General features: G+C 45.6%; 1 protein-coding gene and 2 non-coding genes across 3 annotated transcripts; all 3 read left to right on the top strand.

Moving 5' to 3' along the window:
* Positions 1 to 7,303: 7,303 nt before the first annotated feature.
* On the top strand, positions 7,304 to 7,376 carry trnar-ucg (transfer RNA arginine (anticodon UCG)). Its single transcript has one exon. It is a non-coding gene; the product is annotated as a tRNA-Arg (tRNA).
* A 1,112-nt stretch (positions 7,377 to 8,488) lies between these two features.
* Positions 8,489 to 8,561, top strand: trnar-ucg (transfer RNA arginine (anticodon UCG)). The gene has a single exon. It is a non-coding gene; the product is annotated as a tRNA-Arg (tRNA).
* Positions 8,562 to 17,191: 8,630 nt separating this feature from the next.
* On the top strand, positions 17,192 to 23,125 carry il7r (interleukin 7 receptor). The gene is made up of 8 exons (XM_061842226.1): positions 17,192 to 17,374; positions 18,489 to 18,609; positions 18,710 to 18,876; positions 20,472 to 20,623; positions 20,686 to 20,842; positions 20,916 to 21,021; positions 21,090 to 21,162; positions 22,454 to 23,125. The coding sequence occupies exons 1-8, from the start codon at positions 17,245 to 17,247 to the stop codon at positions 22,811 to 22,813; spliced, it is 1,266 nt and encodes a 421-aa protein (XP_061698210.1). The 5' UTR covers positions 17,192 to 17,244; the 3' UTR covers positions 22,814 to 23,125.
* Positions 23,126 to 24,518: the final 1,393 nt, after the last annotated feature.

The raw sequence follows: 24,518 nt of genomic DNA, 5'->3' as shown, positions 1-24,518 counted from the left end.
ATTAACCACATCCCAAAAAACATCCACCCATCCATTTTCTTTGCTGCTCATCCTCATGAGGGTCGCGGGGAGGGTCCCAGCTTTCAACGGGCAGGAGGCGGGTTACACCCTGAACTGGTGACCAGCCAATCGCAGGGCATATCGAGACAAAACAGACGCACTCACAATCACACCTATGGGCAATTTAGAGTGCCCAATTAATGTTGCGTGTTTTGGGGATGCGGGAGGAAACATGCGAACTCCACACAAGCGGGGCCGGGATTGAACCCGGGGTCCTCAGAACTGTGAGGCCAATGCTCTCCAGTTGAACCACCGTGCCGCCATGTATAAAAATACACAAACAAAATGTTTAAGAGCGTCTTAGTTTCTCGATTCTCAACCACAATTCGTTCCCGAAGGCAGTTTGAGTAGTGATTTGTTGGAAAACCGAATTGATATTTCCCATTACAATGAATGGAAAAAGAAATAATGTGTTCCAAGCCTAAACGATTAGACTTTTTAAAAGCATTTTTTTTTAGCTTTTCCTGATAATAAATTGCAGAGTTGGAATACATGTATAGTTTAAATAATTTATATAATAAAATAATTTAAGAAACAGATGTATTTTTTTGCTTAAAATGTATGCTTTAGTAGTAGAGTAGGCTAGGCTGGGAGTGCATTGCCGTATCTGTAGCGACTCGGCCCCTAGCCTTGTAAACTTTTTTTTTTTTAATTAACAAAAATGCAGAATAACTTTAAACAAGCAATAATTATTGGAAAAAAAAGCAAAATACTCAGAACTCAGTACTCAGAATTAGCAATATTGTCTGTCATTTGTGTAAAAATAATGTTTACTTTTAAGGTACATTTCCTATGCACAGCTATCATGGAGGATTTACTGCATCAAATGTGGCTGGATGTATTTATAAACTATACATAAACTAATATACAATGATTCAGCCAAAGTGATTTCCCTCCTCCTCAGTTGGGCCACTCGTATATCAAGGCACCACCGGACATGGAAAATAAATGGGGAAAAAACAAAATCATCAGTAAATCTGCGTGCAGTCAATCTATTTAATTAGTTCTGCTTTTTGAATTGAACCAGTGAAGTCGAGTTTTCCACGATATTCCGCTTTATTGCGATGTGCCGGCATATAACCCGATGACTGCGTGTCACCGCTATCCATAAAAATGTGATTTAACCCTCCAAGGTTCCAGAGGTGGCCATAAAACATCTGTAATGTGCGAAATACACACACTTGGCCATGAATCCCGGCCACTCCCCTCCCTCACCCTTGGCACGTGATAATGTGGTAAATATTATAGCCGGCGCAGCCTCGCGTTGCACATATTCGTGGGGGGGGGGGGGGGACTGCGGATGGCGGCGGTATAGTTTAGTCAACCTCCATGCATACATACGACCTGTTTAACGTGATCATTGCATTGCCGCCGGCTCATATGCGAGGCAAGATTGGGGCGGCGGACGGGGAGGGGTGAGTCGATGGGAGGGGAGCAAGAGGGCGCAGAGAAATGAGATGCGTGGACCATAAGCGCAGATGAATAGATCCTCTGGATACGTTTATGGCCCACGCCCTAAAATATCACGCCTCGGCTCGTGCGGTATCAACTAATACGTGTGCTGTACGTGGTTTGCACTATACCAAGCAGTTCCCAGGTGTTTAAAGTCCTATCGACACGTGTGGCATGATTTTTAGTATATTTTTAATTTAAAAAAAAGGCAGCCGGAATGGACCAGTCCGTTTTTTCACCACATGTCATGACGTTGTCGTATGTGGATTTTTGTATCTCCCGCCATGAAAATCCTCTCGAGGCATTCGTTTTGGAGAAGAAGCAGGAAGAAACCCACACCGGCGGTTTTGTGTGTTTTACCGGCGTGAAAGTAGCAGTTTTTTCCTGCGTGTCAGCCAAAATGCCGGCTTGTTGTATTGCTGGATATTGCTCGAGCACTCGGGAGGATGGATTCACTCTTCATACATTTCCAAAAGACCTGGTCCGTAGCAAAAAAATGGATTGCACAGGTGCAAATGACGAGAGGTTCCTGGGTTCCTAATAACAGGTACGTGTGTATAGATCTAGTAAAAAAAAAAAATAGTTGGGAGACAACATAATCCTCTCACAAGTAACAAATGATCCATGTCATAATAACTTAATAAAGTACGTAAGTCAGGGGTGCTAAATGTGTCAATGTGCGCGGCCGCAGCATTCGTTGTCGTCGCTAGAGGCCAAGGCGTCCGTTGTCGTCACTTGCGGCGTTCATTGTCGTCGCTAGCGGCCACGGCGTTCGTTGTCGTCGCTAGCGACCACGGCGTTCGTTGTCGTAGCTCACGGGCGCGGCGTTTGTTGTCGTGGCTCGGGCCGGGGCTTTCGTTGTCGTAGCTCACAGCTGCGGCACTTGTTGTCGTCGCTAGCGGCCGCGCCGTTCGTTGTCATCACTCGTGGCTGCAGCGTTCGTTGCCGTCGGTAGCAGCCATGGCGTTCGTTGACGTCGGTAGCGGCCATGGCATTTGTTATCATTGCTCAAGGCCACGGCGTTCGTTGATGTCGCTAGCAGGCACGGCGTTTGTTGTCGTAGCTCACGACCGCGGCGTTTGTTGTCGTCACTCACAGCCGCGGCATTCGTTGTTGTCGCTAGCGGCCGCGCCGTTCGTTGTCATCGCTCGTGGCTGCAGCGTTCGTTGCCGTCACTTGCGGCCTTCATTGTCGTCGCTAGCAGCCATGGCGTTCGTTGACGTCGGTAGCGGCCATGGCATTTGTTGTCATTGCTCAAGGCCACGGCGTTCGTTGATGTCGCTAGCAGGCACGGCGTTTGTTGTCGTAGCTCACGACCGCAGCGTTTGTTGTCGTCACTCACAGCCGCGGCATTCGTTGTTGTCGCTAGCGGCCGCGCCGTTCGTTGTAATCGCTCGTGGTTGCAGCATTCGCTGTCGTCACTTGCGGCCTTCATTGTCGTCGCTAGCAGCCATGGTGTTCGTTGATGTCGCTAGCGGCTACGGCATTTGTTGTCGTCGCTCGCGGCCACGGCATTCATTGACGTTGCTCATAGGCGGCATTGTTCATCACCACCACGGAGGGGGATCGGGCGAGGAGGCGATTTGGCGCATGCGGGAGAAGAAATCGGCCACCGGGGTTTCGCCCGGCATGGGCACTTCGGAGTACGCTACATACTGTCGGGAAGTCTGTTTTCAGTTAGAAGTGATCCGCATATCATCTAAATATGGCTAAAAACGATACGGTAATATTGCCCCGGTCACTTCAGTCGATTGTGAGATGTTCTCTTCTTCGAAAAGAGCTTCCGCGTCAGAAAGGGTGTCGGAAAAATCCGAAAACCTCTGTTGTTCGCCTCCCGTAGCAGGTGCCACAGCGTCTTCTCAATTGCGACTGTCCCAGTGTGACAGCTGTAAATGACGTAGCAGGCAATGTGGCTACCAATTGGATGTCGAGTGAGACTTCCGCATTTTTGCGCATAGATGACACGCTCTCCGCTCATATTTATTTTCTCGTTGTAGACGTTGAAGTGAATAATATTATTTGTCATTTTCATAACAATATCTATTTTACAATGTGTATACGGATGTCAGTGGCACTTTAAAGGCTCCAGTTCCGTCTCATGCACACAGTGCATGACTGCATACTCGCGGTTCAGCACCCACATATTCACATAGGCATTTTTTTTCAATGCCTGAAAACATTTATTCACGCTTACTCAATTTTGGGGGGGTAATCCCTCCCAACTGCAAATATAATGGCCATCAATTATTCCACGGATTTTGGCTGAGCGCAATCATGCGGTCTCTAGCCCTCCACTGTACCGCTGGACCAACGGCCTTTAAGGTTTTCATTGCCATGACGACCTGGTGCCGAGCCAGAAGTTGGTTTCTACCAGAGAGCAGAAAGTGGGGGGGGGGGGGGGGGGGGGGCGAGGACCGAGAGAAATGACGAGCAATTTTACTCGAGAACGCTGCACTTCATCCACTGCGCGCTTGGACGCCACGGTGACAACTTCCCAGAGCAATCTGTGAATCCAACAAAACTCAGTGCCACCCTGTTGATAGTTTGCAAACGTTTCACACAGACCTAAAAAAAAATACCTCGCTTTACAAGTACTGCCATCATGACCTGATGAAGTAATTTTTTGCACTATGTTTCAAAAAATTAAGACATACCGTAATTCCCAGCCTACGGAGCGCCCCTGGTTACAAGCCTTACCGAGTACATTTGTAAAGGAAATACCATTTGGTACATATATACGCCGCAGCTGTGTAAAAGCCGCTAGTACCCACAATAAAACCTGCATTGAAAAACAAGATATTTAAAAAGGTTTAGCTCGGTGCTAGCGCCGTGCTAACGCTAGCGCCGCGCTAAAGCTACACCTAACGCTAGCACCGCTCTAGGTAGTGCCGCACTAACGCTAGCACTAACGCTAGCACTCCTCTACTGCCGCGCTAACGCTACTGCTAACTCTAGCACTGCTCTAGCGCTAATGCTAAGAGGGCCAGTTTAAATAAACCTAACCAGTAAACATCACTGCCAGTAAATATCACTGAGACACGCCAGTAACACAGCAGCAACACGCTACCACAGCGGTAACCCTAGCGCAGCGCTAACAGGGCCGGTAAGAATCACTACCTAGCTAACTCTAGCGCAGGGCTAACACAGCCAGTAAAAGTCACTCCCTCGGCACATATATTCCACCGGTCTCATTCTTACCTTTTCCGTTCGAGTGCCCCCTTGCAGCCGTTAGAAAAAAAATGCAGAAATTAGCTGCATCACCGCATAAACCGCAGGGTTGAAAGCGTGTGATTAAAAAGTCGCGGCTTATAGGCCGGAAATGACGGTAAATGTACACATTGAATATTTAATTCAGTGATTCTTTCACGTACCACTCGAGGGCACGTGTGTATCATTAGCACGTTGGAGGGTCACCAAACTAATCCAAAAGCAGGATTGTAATAGGAAGGCTCTGGAATAAACCGCAAACGCGAGAATGAACGGATTGACGTTTGTCGCACGTGCGTCGTTCGCAACCATGAGGAAAATTCATAAATGGAAGGTTATAATTCACGCAGAGGAATGCAGGACGGGGTGTGGTGAAATCAGAGAGATGCCGGGGTGATATAGAGTAATGAAAAAGTGCACGAGTGGGGGAGATTTGAGTAGATGGATGGCTCGCGTGAGTAATAATATGTCGGCGAGAGGGAGGGAGTAAGAGCCAGAGCGTGGCCGACGCAGTGATGTACGATGGCGGCGGCGGCTGGAGGGATGCCGCAGAAAGCGACGTGGCGTCAAGGAAATCAAGTCATGGCTGATGCAGGATTAATCCTCACGCCACAAAGAATGACATTAGGGCGGTCACTTTCAACCTTGTTCAAATCCATCCATCCATCCATTTTCTTGGCCGCTTATCCTCACAATGGTCGCAGGGAGTACTGGAGCCTATCCCAGGTGTCAACGGGCAGGAGCCGGGGTACACCCTGAACTGGTTGCCAGCCAATCGCAGGCCACATCGAGACAAACAGCCACACTCACAATCACACCAAGGGGAAATTTAGAGCGTCCAACTAATGTTGCATGTTTTTGGGGGCAGTACGGTGTATCATCGGGTAAAGCGTTGGCGTCACAGTTCTGAGGACCCGGGTTCAATCTTGGTCCTGCCTGTGTGGAGTTTGCATGTTCTCCCTGTGCCTATGTGGGTTTTCTCTGGCCAATCCGGTTTCCTCCCACATCCCAAAAACATGCAACATGAAGTTGCCCAGAGGTGTGATTGTCTCTATGTGCCCTGCGATTGGCTGGCAACCAGTTCAGGGTGTACCCCGCCTCCTACCCGTTGAAAGCTGGGACCCTCCCTGCGACCCTCGTGAGGATGAGCAGCAAAGAAAATGGATGTATGTATGTATGTATGTTTTTTGGGATATGGGAGGAAACCGACACAGGCACAGGGAGAACATGCAAACTCCACAGAGGAGGTGTCCGGGATCGAACCCGGGACCTCAGATCTGCAAGGCCAACGCTTTTCATCTGATCCACCGTGCCACCCCTGATTAAAATCGATTATCCTATTGATATTTTGTCCCATAATTTGCATCCCCTCAGTTAAAAAAAACAATCTATCCATCCATCAAGTAATTTTCTGTACCGCCTATCCTCACTAGGCTCGCTGGAGCCTATCGCAGCTACCTTCGGGGGAGTGGCAGGGTAAACCGTGAACTGGTCGCCAGCCAATCACAGGGCACATACAAACAATCATTCAAGCCTCCGGGAAATTTAGTCTTCAACTCAACAGTTCCGAGGTCCCGGGTTAAATCTCAGACCCACCTGTGTGGAGTTTGCATGTTCTCCCCAGGCACTCTGGTTTCCTCCCACATCCCAAAAACATTCATTGGAGACCCTAAATTGCCCCTAGGTGTGATTGTGAGTGCGACTGGTTGTTTGTTTGTGTGTGCCCTGCGATCGGATGACAACGAGTTCAGGGTGTACCCCGCCTCCTGCAAGACCACAGCCGGGATTGGCTCCAGCACTCCCGCAACCCTCGTGAGGATAAGCGGCTGAGAGAATGGATGGATGTATGAAAGCACGACATTTAGAATTTACGCACTGACAAATGCGACTTGTAATAACAGCAAGGCCAAATGAAAGCAGACGCTCTTCCTCAGATTTTATTAGTTGCATATTATTTCCCCAAAATATCTTCAGGGCTGTCAAGATGAGGGGGGAGGAAAAAAAAAAAAGAAATGAGAATGTCATGAATTTATCTTTGAAATTATGAAAGCAGTACCCCTGAGACTTATTACTTTTCAGTGATTTCCCTCCTTATCAACAGGAATTCTGATATCAGATTGACGAAGGCAATAATCCACGCACTTTCCGTGGCAGCCTCCTGCCAATAAGCAATCTTTATTATCAGCGCGCCCGTTCAGAACCGAACCTATTTGGGAAATGTACTGTACTGTACGCGCACTGGATCATTGTTGGGGAAATGGGCCACTATCCACAAATGAAAAGCTGCGCTGCAATTTCACACAATGCAGTTTTAGTAACAAATTATTATTAAGGTCTGACCGCAAGGCAACGCAAAGGTCCATCTGAAATCGCTTTCTTCATTCTTTTGAATGATTAATCACAATTTAGGACCCTCAACGTGACCAACCAACACACTTTCCACCGCAACACTGTCAAAAAAATTCATTAAAAGTTCTTACACTGAAATAACAATGATGACCGGATTCACTTGCTCAGTGTGAAAAGTTTTATTGAACAGACGTTGTTTTGTCGCTATATGGCGTCAGAAAGATGGTCGCCATATGGCCGTGTGGCCTAATGGATAAGGCGTCTGACTTCGGATCAGAAGATTGAGGGTTCGAGTCCCTTTACGGTCACATTTAACTGCCGAAGTTGTTTAATGGTATTATACTGTGCATGATTATCACATTAATCACGATTAAAACCTGGGTGGACAGTTTTCCATAGACTCCTTTTGACCATGTGACTACATCCGGCCATGTTGGATGTATTCACTCTACTGACATGCCGTTCACTCTTTTGGAATTATACAAATGTTCGTACGGATGTTAAAAGTGAGAGACTTCGGAAAGTTATCGGGGCTCATTCGATGTTGTTCCAAGAAAACGTTACGATGAGAAGTGCGCTTTGATCGGCAATACCAACCCACAAACACAAAGGGAGCACACAAATGTGGGCGTCGGAAACCTATCCAGACATCGTCCGCTATCTCCTCTTCTCGACCAGCCCTTATACCGTGGACTACCTAAAGATTTGCAAAGGTATGGAGGCCTACAACTAATTCATCAAAGGCTGGGTATTCATTGTAAGCTACGCGTGTCTCCGCGCCGCTAAGGTTAGTGTACCGCGTGATTATGGTCAGCGCAGTGTTAAATTATGTTGATTATACCAACGAAAGAGGTGTAGATTATTATTTTCCTTTTTGTTACCGAGAGGGAGAGAGAGTGAGTTTCTCCACTTCCACAGCTACGTTTTTAACTCAACTCCGAAACAGCCAGCGGTGCGGTAACTTGTTGTTGCAAACCTTTTTCTGATTAAAACGGAAAATACAGGTTTTGGAGACATACATTGCATCCCCACACGAGTATTACGTAGGCCCTTGGCTCTAAAGGATACTTCACTTTCACAGAACTGAGTTATTGCTAAGTAGGTGTGAAATTCTAAAAGGTATCCAATACTTACCAAGAACAAAATGCTGCGAGCAAACTCGGACGTAGGGGAATGACATGGCTGCTAGATCGGCTCTGCTAATACGAGGTCGGTTCTTGATCACGGCTGGCAGTCGAAGGAAAGACGCTTTACGACGCCCACTTTTGTTTGAGCAAACGATAACATAGCAAATGATTCCTGCTAAGTTACTGTTTGTTTACTTGAATTCACCAAAACCAAGATGGCGTCCGCGTTCTGACCAGGGTGTCGTCAGCGAAGCGGATGTCACCATATTAGGTCGGAAAGCGTGCCAGTGTATGGCCGTGTGGCCTAATGGATAAGGCGTCTGACTTCGGATCAGAAGATTGAGGGTTTGAGTCCCTTCACGGTCACGTTTAACTTCCCAACCTGCCGATGTTGTTAAACTTCAAAGGAAAGGCTCCCATGATATCAAACATTTATATTGTACTCCGCATGATGATTAAATCCTCGGTGCACCTCTTTCAATATTCCTCATTCGTTAAAAATTAATTCGTATGTTTCATACGGTGGCTCTCTTATTTTGTCTTTTGTTTTTTTTTTTCCCCACTTCCAAGCCACCGTAGTTTCATCGTGCATGGTCCTGATATGTCACACGGAGATTGCGCTGATATTTTGGTTAACTTTACGAGGACCGGTTTATTGGATACATTTTATTAGCGGTAAGATTTGAGAGCAACCAGTCATCCTAAATGATGACTGACAGCGCTTGCATCCTGTTGGTGGTCGGCAGGGAGTGTGAACGCGCGAGGGGGACGATTCCCACGACGGAGTCGCTCATGCCAACCGTCTGAGAGCGAGCAGCTGCCTCACGTGGTTTACCTGTCACCTGCCGGGTCGTCGCCATTGCAAGCCGGAACCTTCCTGTGGGCTGAGCGCGAACCTCTCACCCCGCTCGTATTTTGCCCGACACCCCCCCCCCCCCCCGGCCCGTTTCGTTGTCACACTTTAAATGGAGCTCAAGCGAGACGGGTGAGGGATGCGTTCACACCTGCAGTTTTGATTGAGATCAAATAATATTTGTGCAACTCGCTAAAAAAAAAAAAAAAAAAGTGGTGGTGGTTTTCATGTTCCCGGTTTAGAACACGCCAACTGCCAAATAAGTCAACCCGCATCTCAAAATATATTTCATGATATTAAAGGTCAGGGGATGTCAAATGGAAAATGTGCCTTTGAAGTGTTTGTATGCACAGTGTAGTTGGGTGTCTCCATGGGTTGGTTTCACGTGATGTCACCTCGAACGGCGGCCATTTTCGATCCATACATAGGCAAGATGGACGACATTATGTGTCTTAACTGCATTTATTGAAGATGTGATTGATAGTACATCAAGCCCAGACTGACTATATTAGGGTACCCGGCCTACACACATCATGGGACTCAGGACTGCGTCAAAAAGGTTGCGCCAATATTTTGGTTAACTTTATGAGGACCGCCTTGATCTTTTTCTCTATGTGACAGAAATCACGAAGGAGGAGCACTTACCTGTATGCTAACATGGAAAACGAAGGGCGGTGGAATATTTTTTTTTTTTTTTTAATATCGAGGCAAACTCCATGTATTACATTTTTTTTTTCAAAGGGTGTATAATAGTTCACCACAAGCAAAGCAAAACGTTTTATTATTTGTTTAAAATTTGATGGCAATGGCAGAAAGACAAAAGAATAAACAGATCCAGTATTTCACAAAATTCTCAAATCTTTCAAGTGACTAACAAAAAAGGATCTTAACTGTAATAATGTTGGCCTTCTGAAAAGAGTATTGATTAAGCTTGTTAGCTTAGCAAAACATCAGCACGATGGAGGTTGAGACCGTGCAATCGTCCACAAACCCAAGTCTCCGTGAAGCGCAGAGCCGCAGAACGTCCAAAGTCTTTCGTCGGAAGCGTTAGACGATGTCCGCTCTTACGCAGCCGGACTTGTATACCAAATCTGTGAAGAGCGCGCCGACTAGCAACTCTGGAAAAAGCTTTAGCGAATTGGCAACAGTTGTCAGAAGAAGGCTCTCTGATGGTTAGCAAGTCCTCTCTTGTGTACTTGAGTCCCAAGATGCCCGTGGAACAAAAACAGAAAACAGTAACCGAGAGCAGTCCGGAGACTACCGCACTTGTAGGCGTTAGGCAAAGAGGTTAAATGGAGGGGCGCGGTGGTGTCTGGATAATTCAACAAAAAAATGTGACGTCAGTGAAAACAACCCATTGAATATGAAATGGAAATAACCAAGTAAATGTTTTTTTTCCTGTATTTGGCCATTTATGTAAAAATTTCTGCAGGTGTGTCATTCAGATTTTTTTTGTCCAGTGTCACAGGCCTAATTTGCATACATTTTACAGTTCAATAACTGGTCCCTGGACGACTTGGCACCTTGGCTAGCTGAAAATCTGCAATTCCCAAGATACCAAAAGGTAAGCAGAGCTGCAGTGAAAGAACAGATTCACATTCATTTGCACAGGGTGGGTGTGGGCATACAGTATTTTAAATATTAATGTGTAATGTGAAAGTATCCAGTGTAGTATTATTTGCTCTGATGATGCAAAGCGGTGACTGTCTCATGGTCTGGAGAGTTTGCAGATGTCTCTTATATATTGGTATCAAACGTTAGGCCCATCGGTCAGAACCGGCATGTCAAACTGTTCAATCCGTCCTACCTGGATAGAATACATGATTTGCAATTTTTCAAAGAAAGTTAACTGTCTCCACTCGAGGGCGCATTGACAACCATGACCAGTAACACCAGAGGTGTTGAAACAGGATAGGCAAGAAGAGGAATGGACCTTTCTGACTGGCGATCTTAAGCTCCGCGCCCCCCCCCCCCTTAGCTACATTTGCCATGTCCCACAAGCTTCCAAAATGACGACTGAACAGAACAGGTTTGAAATCGCGAAATCATGTTTTTTGCCAAATACGTCAGACTTGTCCAAGAGAGTTCTACAGAGAGGTCTCAACCATTTCACGCAAGGATATGTACACGGAATTAAGAGTTCGGACGGAGCAGGACAAAATGTCACAGCTACAGCGAAATGTTGGCGATCGATGCAAAAAAATTGCTCTTTCCCAAGTGCATTTGAGGACCATTTTCTTCGTAACATTAACTTTTCCAAGTGCACGCTACTGACAATCTGATCTGACAGTGGCTATCTGATTGGCTATTACTGTACGAGTGATTGACAGGTCGGAAAGTTCCATTGGTAAGAGCTCGTGCAAAGACTGGGAACTTTGTAGTACTCAGTTGAGTTTTCAACATTTCAGTTTCCCCAATTTTCATGAGACATGCCTAAAAGTGACGCACTTGGGCCCTGGCTCGAGCCACCCCTCCACCACTATATAAGAACTTGAGCACCTTGTGCTAGATCAGGAGTTACGTATCTGGAACAATTGCGACTTCAAATTACGAGGGCCATTTCGATCACTGCAGCATGCAGTTAGCTAGCTAGCAACGGTATGCTTATACCCCAAAAATGAAGCGTTCATGGATGCAACATTTTATAGAACAGCTCGGTGTTATAGTTTAAATTCACAACTGTGATTTAACTTCGTGTTATTGAAGTTTCGGTGAAACGCAAAACATTGTGTGTCAAAGCTAGCAGGAAGTTGTGTATGTGCACAAATATTTCATAGGTCCATTATCTAACAAAAAAAATTAGCTTTTTTCAAGACAAAAAAAAAATTGTTCGGGTTTATTTCTCCTTGAACATAATTCAATTCCCGATTTATCGTAACATCATGTGACAAGCGAGAAGACCACCAAAAAAAAAAACCACCTTGATCATAACCAGAGCAAGATTACGGTAAAACCGCCAACGTGTACGTCAGCAAGTGGTGAGTTTAAATGATTGTAATTAAGCAAGAGGATGTGGTGACGAGGGGGCTGAAGCTGCTCACAAGTTTGAAGAGAACCAATTTCGACTGAGACAGATGAGCAGAAACAAGCTTTTGTGTGTGTCTGTGTGTGTGTGGCAGTGGGGGGGGCGGAGCAGGGGTGCAGGAAGTAGATTTCACACTCAGCACTACGCACCAGCGCGACGTCCATGTCATGTGGCTGTCTGGGCGGCAACTTCAAAGACTCGCTCAGTTTGGTGCGGCTTCTCTAAAACGCATCGCTTGCGCGAGCGAACGTCGCGGTTTCACAGTGCCGACGTCAAGGTGATCGCTGACTAAGATAGATTCAGCGTGTCGACGTTGAGCGACGCGCTGAACAGGAAGCAGCGCCGCCTCTACGCAGTTGTGCATTCAAAGTTGACACAAGGATGCTACTAGTATAGAGTGCTTTAGCATTGACATAATGTACAATTGCATCTACAAATATTCGATAAGTGATGAGTCAAATTACAGCTGGCACATTTGGCGATGTAAATGCTTTCAAGTTTTGATATTATTGCTGTGAAATATAGTTCTCGATAGGGTTTAGGTCTGGAAACCACTCACCATCATCTCTATAAAGCTTGCAAAGACACAGTTGCATGAAGTGATCAAACGTCTCCTGGTAGATGACCTACTTTGGGTCTACTTCAGGAAAATCCTGATCCAGCTAATTGAAGTTTTTGAATCATGCAGTAGCTCCTGCGTGAGTGCTCTCATTATTTTTGTGTTTTTCTGTCCTTCCGGCATCCGGTAACAGAGGTGAGACTAAGTCACGTATGGGCTACTTATGAGTAAGTCTCGAGTATTAACGTTCAAGTATCAAGAAAGTCCCAAGATACTGCGGTAAAATGAAATCAAGTGAAATCCCTTTTCAATTTTTAGTGATTCATATCACTGCGTGGGTTCAAGGTCAGATGCCTTTTTCACTTTGAGGACTTGAGACTTATGAAATGCGCAAAATGTGACTTGTTCCCACCAATGTTAAACAGAGGGCTAAATATTATAGCAGGACCCTGGCTCTCTTTTCGCACATGCAAGGACGTTGCAGTAAGTAAGTAAAGTGATGCCTTGAGATATGAGTGACTCTTTTTCTTTGCTTTACTTGGAGTACAAACTTCAGATATCAATGCTGTGAACTAGTCAATGCATTTCATCCATTCACCAATTGTATCTTATTGCTATAATCTAGAAAATTCTTTTTCTTTGGGCTTGTCCCGTTAGGGGTCGCCACAGCGTGTCATCCTTTTCCATCTAAGGCTATCTCGTGCATCTTCCTCTTCAACCCCAAGTGCCCTCATGTCTTCGCTCACAAGATCCATGAACCTTCTCTTTGGTCTTCCTCTCGCTCTTTTGCCTGGCAGCTCCATCCTCAGAACCCTTCTACCAATATACTCACTCTCTCGCCCCTGGACATGTCCAAACCATCGAAGTGTGCTCTCTCTAACCTTGTCTCCAAAAACATCCAACTTTGGCTGTCCCTCTCAAGAGCTCATTTCTAATCCTATCCAACCTGCTCACTCCGACCGAGAACCTCAACATCTTCATTTCTGCTACCTCCAGTTCTGCTTCCTGCCACCGTCTAATTCGTACATCGTGGCCGGCCTCACCACTGTTTTGTAAACTTTGCCCTTCATCCTAGCGGAGACCCTTCTGTCACATAGAACACCAGACACCTTCCACCAACTGTTCCTTCACGTTTGGACCTGTTTCTTCACATCCTTACCACACTCACCATTGCTCTGTATTGGTGACCCCAAGTATTTGAAGTCATCCACCCTCACCATCTCTTCTCCCTGGAGCTTCACTTTTCCTCCTCCGCCCCTGTTTCTGTTTTATTTCGGCTAATCTTCATTCCTCTCCTTTCCGGTGCGTGCCTGCATCTTTCTAATTGTTCGTCCGCCTGCTCCCTGCTTTCACTGCAGATCACAATATCATCTGCGAACATCATGGTCCAAGGGGATTCCAGTCTAACCTCGTCTGTTAGCCTATCCATTACTACCGCAAACTGGAAGGGGCTCAGCGCGGATCCCTGTGCAGATCTATAATCTAGAAAATAGTGAACAATTAATCCCAAAAAGTATATTGATGCTGTTAAATGCCAATCTCGCATGACGTTTACTGTCAAACTAAACATAAAACAAAGAATTACATTTGTTTTGAAAACAAACAACGTTGCCTTAACAATAGCATGTGAGGTTAATACTTACATGGGAAAAAAATGAAATGGAAGCATCCGCAAGCGTTGATGGCTGTAGCTTTAGAACCCTTTAAGCAATGAACTGTTGAATACAAATTAGTGCAGCAACATATTTGGACAGATGTATAACAATATTCACAGGCATGTATTGTACCGCCTGCTGGCCAATGCGGGTACGGCAGAAGGAGCAGCATAATGAAACGAAATTCGACTTTAAATCACGGTGCACGAAGTGTTGAATTCTTTACATTCTATTTAATTATCTTATTACTCTTTTTATAAAGGACAATTTTATAGAGCGCACTTTCTTTCACCACTGCATAATGTGAAAAGCCACAAAAATGTCCGGTTAATAATTCACGATCGAGCAGGGACGTGAGAAATGAAAGCCGACATTGCCCGGGAACACGATAAAAAAAAAAAAAAAAAAAAAAAGAAGTAAATTGCCACAGCTATTCCTTTCAGCAATGACTGACTTTATCCTCTGTGTATCTTCCAGACAAGTCAGCAGTTTTCCCCACTGACTGCGGTATTATTTACCGAATCTCAGATCTGGAGATTTGTGGTATTTACTTTACATAATGAATTACAGCGGTCCTAACGCTACTCCGACCTAGTACCGTTGGATGTTAAGTATCGTAAAATTCTGACATGCTGGATTTTCCAAAAACAAGAAAGATGTTCTTGGTCCTGGATTCCTCGACTCTCCCTGTACGCCTGCGATTCTTCTGTCGCGGCACGTTGAGGCCCCCGCAAATGCAGCAGCCAGTGTAAACAGGTGGCTCATCAGATTCCTATCGATGCAGGGGAGAGAGGCAATTCGAACACTTAAACCACAGCTGAAGAGGTTTTGCGATGTTGTGCCGCGATACAAACCTCAACCGTGTGGTTTGGCGGGGGCGAGTTTCTGGAGGCTGTTTACGTTGCCGTAAACTATATTCCTTCAGATGTCAATCTTTACTAGACAATTAAAAAAAAAAAAAACGTGTACAGTACTCTACTGTATTTTGACTTTTTCTCAGATTTGGATGGTTTGTCGGTTTTGACTGTTTTGCTTCCTCTTTGGTGTCCTTTTGGTTTTGATACCCCTGTCACAATCAGGTGGCTAACGTGTGATTTTACAACTTATCCATCAGTTCGCACAATCTCAATCACCCAAATATGATCATAAGAACGCAAGCAAAAGGTGTTGCGCTATCACACCGCGCTTCATACTACCGATGTTGAGTGAAATCACATTAAGTAACGGGTCCAGGAAACCGTGGTAACCGAGGTAACCAAAGACTTCTCTGCGCCTCCTCGTGAGTTGAACGTTTACAGGTAGAAGATGACAACTGTGGCACAGGCAATCTGAAAGCAATCTAGTATCATCCATCCATTTTCTTTGCTGCTTATCCTCTCGAGGGTCGCAGGGAGTGCTGGAGCCTATCCCAGCTGTCAACGGAGGAGGCGGGTTACATTCTGAGCTGGTTGCCACCCAATCGCAGGGCACATCGAGACAATCAGCCGGACTCACAATCACACCTAGGGGAAATTTAGAGCGTCCAATTAATGTCGGATGTTTTTGGAGTGCCCGGAGAAAACCCACGCTGGCAGGAGGAGAAAATGCAAACTCCACCCAGGCGGGTCTGGGATTGGACCCAGGTCCTCAGAAATGTGAGGCCAACGCTTTACCAGCTGATCCATCGTGCCGACAGTTTGGGATCATTTCACACTTAAATAAGACTTTTAAAAAAGTATAATGTATCCACAGTAAAGTAAAAATAAACAGCCGCCAGCAACTCAAGGTATCGGTGTTAGCTAATGTAACGTAGCCTACCACCATGGCTTGACATGGACTTTTTTGCTCCCTAGCTACCGTGGCTGTTGGTTTCCCAGAGTTACTTGTCACTCAGCATTTTACCCGGCCACAATTCTCCCTTTCACCCTACGTTAGTTAGGATAGGATCCGACACTCCCGCGACCCTTGTGAGGATAAGTGGCTTGGAAAATGGATTGATGGGATTTTTTATGTTGTACATATACGTTTTTCCTAAAAGAAATACACTCAGCAACAGGCAAGGTCCCGATAGAACGTCTTCCTGATTGAAATACATTTGTCTGGAACTCGTATGTACAGTTTTTCATTTAATTATGCAATACAGAGTTATATCTAATTCGTCGATTATTTCACAGGCTGATCAGGAGATTGACTAATTCAACACATATTCAATTGCTGCAGGACTAGTATTTGTAGATTAGGACAGTGATTCCCGACCCAGGTGAGAAATCATCGAAGTTATCTATCCATGCATCCATTTTCTTCGCCGCTTATCCTCACGAGGGTCGCGGGAGTGCTGGGGCCTATCCCAGCTGTCAATGGGTAAGAAGCGGGGTACATCCAGAACTGGTCGCCAGCCAATCACAGGGCACATCCAGACAAACATTCGGACTCACAATCACACCTCGGGGCAATTTAGAGTCTCCAATTAATGTTGCATGTTTTTGGGATGTGGGAGGAAACCGGAGTGCCCGGCGTAAACCCACGCAGGCACAGGGAGAACATGCAAACGCGGCGCAGGCGGGGCCAGGATCGAACCCAGGACCTCAGAACTGTGAGGCCGACACTTTTACAGCTGAGCCCACCGTTCCGCCTCCACCTAATTTGTCAGACAATAATAATTCATGATTTACGAATATGCCTTTGTTCGTTTGTCTATGCCAGTAAAGTGTCGTGCCGGGCCGAACAATAAACGGTCTTCGATTGGATGGCGGAAGGTACAAGAAACCGGCGTTCGAATTCACCAGTTGAGGTACCAGCTGATCTATCTCTGTTTACAATTCAAAGACGATGCTGGCCGAGCTGCCGTGCGACGTGAACATCCTGTGCGCAGTCGGAAGCCCTCCTCCCTCCTCTCCACTCCTCCTTATCCCCTGTGACGAGAAGTTGTGTCAGCCGCAGTGAAAACATCTGAAAAGACGAAAGAGACGTCAGACGAGATGCTTCTTGGCCGCCGGATGGCGGAGTCGCTGCCGCCGCCGCCGCCGCTGCTGCTGCTGCTGCTGCTGCTGCTGCTGCTGCTGCCAGCGGCTTGTCTGGCCCAGAGCGGAGAGGGCGACCCAGACCTGGGTGAGACTTAGAGCCTGCTTTGATCAATACAACCTGACGGCTGCATCTTCACACTCACGCTGTCCAACTGAACAAATCGATAAAATGAAACTAATGAAGATGAAATCATTTGGAAAATAATCAAAATGTCTGTGTTTTGGTTAGTGCAATGTTTTGTAGATAGTTGCATTGCTCTTTGATGTGCTCTTTGATGATAATCCGAACGGTCATGTAACATATGATCGTTTGTGCTGTTTTTGTGTTTTATAATTATCATTATCCACGTCAAGACAACCCGAGACGACTTGTCATGTGTAATGCAATTGAAACATTCATGTTTTTCAATGTGTTGGTATTCAATAACTGGAATTTATCCTGGTTATGGAATACATGCAAAACATCAGAAATAAGAAATACCCCCCCCCCACCCCCCATTGCACAACTGTAAACAGTAAGACAATGTGTCCTAACCATCTAGCTCAAAAAGGTTTTGGAATTTGCAAATGATATGTTTGTAATAGAATAACAGTAAAAACACAAAAAGGATTTTTTCAGAAGATTGAATTAGTGGTTCTCTAACTGGGATCCGGGGACCCCCAGGTCAAATGCGTATGATTAAAGAAATTATCTTTTTTTTTAATGGGGGGGGGTCATTTTTTTCAAAAATATTGTCCCATTTCTTTTAGCGAATACTCCTAAAGGTGTCATTTCCAGAACAAAAGGCATAATACTCCCAAAATACAATGCCATTTTTACAAATTCACTTAAGGAAATATGATTTGTCCCTTGTAAAACATCTAAAAATCACATGATTACAGCTGTATCTTGGACAAATACAAAAATAAAATCGATTTTCGCAAGATTTTGATTTCACTCCGGCCAAATATATGACATCTTCTTTCTTATCGAGATTACAGCGTTGTTGTTATTACAGTGCTTTTCTTTTTCTTCTTGAAAATAAGTCAAACTCTTTCCTTATTTTGAGGTACACATGCTGGTTTATTGGCGTTAGGATTGCGAAGGCCTCCTTGGAAAAATCTCCGCCCCCCCCCCCCCCCCCCAACCACGACCATTGACGGTTACTTCAGCAAATCTAAAGTTTGATCGGAAATATTCCCTCCGTCTTTTGTTCCAGAGGCCCGAATCGGCTGCCTCTCACACATCAGCACGGCAGAATGCAGCCTAACCTGCAAACTGACCGGCGGCACGAACGAGGACGACGAAGACGACGACGCCGTGGAGTCCGTGACTGTCTGGTAAAATGCGAGTTTGCGCTGACACTTTGGCATCGGCCCATCGACAGGATGGCGGCCGTACATTGTACGAGGTATGTTTTGATTCATCTCCAACTTCCAGTTTCACCAAGCCCCTCCAGAACACTCCAGAGAAGAAGTTAAGATGCCTGAGAGCGTCGGGAGATTCGATCACCTCTGCCGAGCTGAAGCCCCTGGCTCGTCTCGACGTGACCATCCAGCTGAAGGGGGGGGCCGCCGTCAGAAGAACAGTCCAGCTCAAGAAAATCGGTAGCCCTTCATCAGACTACACTGGATCCGTAAACTGTTTTTTCCCTTTGAAGTTAATACGTATTTAGTTTTCTTTTGAATATGTACAGTACTTGTAAAGTTCAGTGGGAAAATAGCCTGAAATCCTGCTCTGGGGGTGAAAAAAATGTATAGTCAGATACAAAAATATGGTGTGAGGGCTATGATAGGAAGCCAAAAGTGACATCCATCCGTTTTCTTAGCCGCTTATCCTCACGAGGCTCACGGGGAGTCCTGCAGCCTATCCCAGCTGTCAACGGGCAGGAGGCAGGGTACACCCTGAACTGGTTGCCAGCCGATCACAGGGCACATTGACACAGACAACAGCCGCAGTCGCAATCACACCTACGGGCAACTTAGTGTCCAATTAATGTTGCATGTGTTTGGGATGTGGGAGGAAACTGGAGGAAACCCACGCAGGCACGGGGGGAACATGCAAACTCCACACAGGCGGGTCTGGGATTGAACCAGAGACCTCAGAACTGTGAGGCCAACGCTTTACCAGCTGGGCCACCGTACCGCACAAATAAAATTGGTTTACCAAAAGAAGGCAACTATTGAGGAAAGTCAGACCCAAATTCTTTTGAATTTGAACAGTGGGGAAAAAAAATAATACATTGGGGGTTCAAGCATACATTTTTGAGCCGTGTGTTATGTTGAGTGAGTCCGTACAAAAAGAGTATGAAAATGTAATTCAAGAAGCACTAGTAACTAGTGGTGCAGTAATACTTTTAAAAAATGATGAAAAAATGTTGGTTTTTTTTTACCAGTCAACACTTTTTCCAACTCATTTTTTTGTTGTTGCTGTAGGTTTCTGGGCGTTCTGTCTTATTTGCCAATAATCACATTTTATGTGCGCCGTGTTTGCGATTCTAATGACTATTCAACTTCTATGGGTTTGATTTAAGGTCCGCGTCGAATATTTTACCGCAGGGGTCATCAACCTTTTTGAGGCTGAGGGCTACTTCATGAGAACCGATTGTACGAAGGGCTGCATGACTGGTTTGCAGCGAACTTCAGTCATAGTTCGTTATACATAAATTTTTTTCATTTAAATTTTTTGTATGATGTGACATTACACGTATTTTAAAAATTTAAATAACATAAGCAAGTCAGATACAGAATTTAAAGCTGTGGTATTTTTAGAACATGCCTCGCGGGTGCCTGAAATTGTCCTCGCGGGCTACAATGCGCCCGCGGGCACCGCGTTGGTGACCCCAGTTTTACTGTAACTTGATTCTAAAACTATTACCCATATGAAAGCAATTTTTCAGATTTAAATCGTCCATATGAGACTTGCATGTTCCTGGATGTTCCTTTGGTAGTTTTTCTTCTCACAATTTCCAACTTAACTTAAATACACCAAAACCTGGACATTGTTCACATTGTAATCGGCATTGTATTACGTCAAAGAAGCGAACAAGATGATATAATAACTCCTACTTACAAAAATAAAGTGCAACGCTCTCAAAAGTACTCGTAAATCTACTTGTAAAATTAATGCGTCGCTTCATCTTTACTTCTAAGTTAAGTTGAGTTTCAGATCGTGACTTGGTTGTTTCCCGTGTCCCCTGCAGTCCAACCTCGAAGTCCCGAAGTGTGGAACGTGACCGTAAAGCGCGAGTCAAATCAGGCCGTGTTTCACATTCGGACCCCTTACCAGAACGACTACCTGAAAGTTGAAAATCAGCTTTTTCAGCTGCGCATTTGGAACTCCCGCAAGACCATGGTAAGCGTGCGTCTCGGTTAACGATTCATCGGCGCGATTCCCGTCCGACGCTTTTACCACAGGTTCAAAACGTGTCGGCGTCGGACCGGATGGCCATCGGCATGGATCGCCTCCAAAAAGACTTGAAATATCAGGTCAAAATCAGAGCAATACCGCTGAGTTTTCACAGGGGGAGCTGGAGCGAATGGAGCGACCCCCTGACTTTCTCCATTTCCGATGGTGAGACAACCTTCTTGACATCATCCCTTTTCCAAAAAATTGAAGACAATAACTGCCTTCCATCAATCTTCAGTCCAGGCACGGAACGAAGAGAGAAAGTACGTGACAAGGAAGCTGATTGTGTGCCTCCTCTCTTTGTTGGTGCTCACTTCCATCTTGGGGGTCTTCTGGAAAAAAAAGTAGGCATCTCTGAATGGACCTGCTCCTGCGATAAGTCTCACAAATAAAATTTTTTTTTCTCCCGCAGAATATTTCCTTACATGTGGCCCAGCATTCCGCATCCCGAACCCGCACTGGTGCACAACTGCAAACCAAATCAAGTGAGTTCAACTTGGAGAAACAGAACCACTGACAGCGCTCTCCTGCTTTCATGTGCTCCGGTCTGAACAATCAGGTTTACGTGTGGTTGTTCCTGTATCAGCTGGTAAAGCGTTGGCCTCACAGTACTGAGGACCCGGTTTCGATCGTGGCCCCACCTGTGTGGAGTTCTTCTCCCGGTGCCTGCGTGGGATTTCCGGGCACTCCGGTTTCCTCCCACATTCCAAAAACATGCAACATTTATTGGACACTTTTCCGTATTTTCCGCACTTTAAGGCGCACCTAAAATCCTTTAATTTTCTCAACAGCCGACAGTGCGCCTTATAATGCAGTGTGCCTTATACATGGGAAAAGTTTTAAAATAGGCCATTCATTGGAGGTACGCCTTATAATGCAGTGCGCCTTATAGTGCGGAAAATACGGTACTTGAACGCTCTAAATTGCCCCTCGGTGTGATTATAAGTCCGGTTGTTTGTCTCGCTGTTTGTCTCCATGTGCCCTGCGATTGGGTGGCAACCAGTTCACGGTGTACCCCGCCTCCTGCTTCTTGGGATAGGCTCCTGCACTCCCTGCGACCCTAGTGAGGATAAGTGACTTAGAAAATTGATGGATGTTTCTGAAATGGTGGATCTAACAGGCAATGTTTTAGGGTTTGAATGCTGGTGCCGATCTTTCCTTCTGGCTCTCTCATTGTACAGGGGGGGGGGGGGGGGTCCATTCCACATTCCTAGAACATGCAATTTGGGTTAAATGAAGACTCTTAAATTGACCATAGGTGTGAATGTGGTTCTCAATGGTCCTTTGTCTCTCTGTGTCCTATGATCAACAATTCAGCAGAGAGCGGGCAACTCTCGACCAAAGCCAGCCGGGGTAGTTCCCACCTCACTCATAAAACTGAACAGGATAAGGCTTGGGTTACACTACGCTGCCGCCGGCCGGGCCTGGCGACCCCGTTTTAGGCCACGGTGAACAAATCGATAATGGTCATGAGTTCATGCGAGGAGATGGGATGGGCAAATGTGACTGGCCGGGATTCCAGTGAATGGTCAAGATGATTTTTAAAGTGTCATGTCCATGGGAGGTCATTGTCTGGATGAAAAACTTACTCGGCCGTAGTAAAACTAACAAAAACAACCACGGCCCAAATCGGTACACTACTTTTTTTTGGTAAACCGGGCCGACTTGGCTGCCAGGAAAATAATGTAAATGTACAGTTTCTGGCACTGTAGTACTAAAGTCCATGTTTATATGCAACTTGAATCACAGTTCTTGTGCGCATTTTGTTGTATTCAGGTGGCCCTTCTACTCAACTTAAAACCAGAGGAGTTCAGTGCGCTGAAAATCTACCCGACGGTCGAAGCGTTTGAGCAGGAAAGACCTCTTGCTATCCATCGTGCGACCAGTGACATCATGCTGACCAGCGACCCCTGCAACAACCAAAACTCAGATTGCAGCATCAGCACGGAAGAATTGGAATTTTCCACCTCGCCCAGCAGCAGCTGCTCGGGCGGGCACGACAGCCTTCGGAGCTCGAGCTCGCCGCTGGTGGCCGCCGCCGCGCCGAGTCCCGGAGACTCGACGCCTCACGTGTTAGGAGCCTGTCAAAAGGAGGAGGATTACGTCACAATGTCCAGTTTCTACCAGATTAAGTAGAGCTAAGATGGTGGAGCTCAGGTCTGTCAAACCGCCAAATGGAAACCAAGTAAGAGGCTGGTAAGCGGAATTGATGCATCAAGACTTTTTTTTGGTGAGGGGGGAGGCATCTCCTTCAAATCGACATTGGCTGCAAACACAACTATGGAATTCATTTCTCGCGATATGATCCGAACTGCAATGTGATCTGCAATTTTGTGAGATGAAAAATACCAAATATTGCCATTAAGTCGAGGGAATGTGCTTCGTCTCTTGGCTTTGTTTTGGGTAGATATACAGTGCAGAATTCAAATATGGCATTGTTTTATAATTACACATCACCTGACACAACGTTGCTTGTGTAGAGTGCTAAAAATCATCTCATTAACTACAGTGAAGAAAATGAAGTATTTGAACAACCTGCTATATTGCAAGTTCTCCCACTTGGAAATTTTTCATCATAGATGCATGTCCACTGTAAGAGAGATCCTCTTAAAAAGAAAAATCCAGAAATCACAATGTATGATTTTTTTAACGATTTATATGTGTGATACAGCTGCAGATAAGAATTTGAACACCTGAGAAAACCAATGTTAATATTTGGTACAGTAGACTTTGTTTGCAATGACAGAGGTCAAATGTTTCCTGTTGGTGTTCACCAGGTTTGCACACACTGTAGGAGGGATTTTGGCCCACTCCTCCACACAGATCTTCTCTCGATCAGACAGGTTTCTGGGGCTGTCGCTGAGAAATGCGGAGTTTCAGCCCCCACCAAAGATTTTCTATTGGGTTTAGGTCTGGAGACTGGCTCGGCCACGCCAGAACCTTGATATGCTGCTTACGGAACCACTCCTTGGTTTTCCTGGTTGTGTGCTTCGCGTCGTCGTCATGTTGAAAGACTCAGCCAGGACCCATCTTCAATCCTCTGACTGAGGGAAAGAGGTTGTTCCCCAAAATCTCACAATACATGGCCGTGGTCCTCCTCTCCTTAATACAGTGCAGTCGTCCTGTCCCATGTGCAGAAAAACACCCCCAAAGATTGATGCTCCCACCCCCATGCGTCACAGTAGGGATGGTGTTCTTGGGATGGAACTCATCATTTGTCTTCCTCCAAACACGATTAGTGGAATTATGAACAAAAAGTTCCATTTTGGTCTCATCTGACCACAAAACTTTCTCCCATTACCCCTCTGAGTGGAGGTGGACTTTTAAAGGCGGACTAACAGGTGGTCTTTGACGGTCAGAATTCTAGCTGATAGACATGTGTTCAAATACTTATTTGCAGCTGTATCACACAAATATAGTTTGATTTTTCTTTTTAGATGATCTCTCTCACAGTGGACATGCACCTACGATGAAAATTTCAGACCCCTCCATGATTTCCAAGTGGGAGAACTTGCAATATAGCAGGGTGTTCAAATACTTATTTTCTTCACTGTACTTGCAACTCTGTCATCAACGTTGTACCCCCCACCTGTTTCATGCCGATTTCTGACATGAAATGTTTACATTTTCCGAATCAGAATAAGAGGAAGGATGTTATCTATTATACTGAAATTTGACTTCATCCACCGGAGTGATCACGGTGGGCGAGGCTGGAGGTGAGGTGTCGTGCCCACCTCTGGTATTCCATCGCTCTTCTCATCTTGACTCCATTTCTCTATTAGTCAGATTGTCAGGTGAGTTTTTTTTTTTTTTTTTTTTTTACATCTTGACCCTGGCCAGC

This window comes from Syngnathoides biaculeatus, chromosome 14 (assembly GCF_019802595.1).
Source record: "Syngnathoides biaculeatus isolate LvHL_M chromosome 14, ASM1980259v1, whole genome shotgun sequence".
NCBI classification, from domain to species: domain Eukaryota; kingdom Metazoa; phylum Chordata; class Actinopteri; order Syngnathiformes; family Syngnathidae; genus Syngnathoides; species Syngnathoides biaculeatus.
This window is presented reverse-complemented; position numbering and strand designations above follow the sequence as displayed.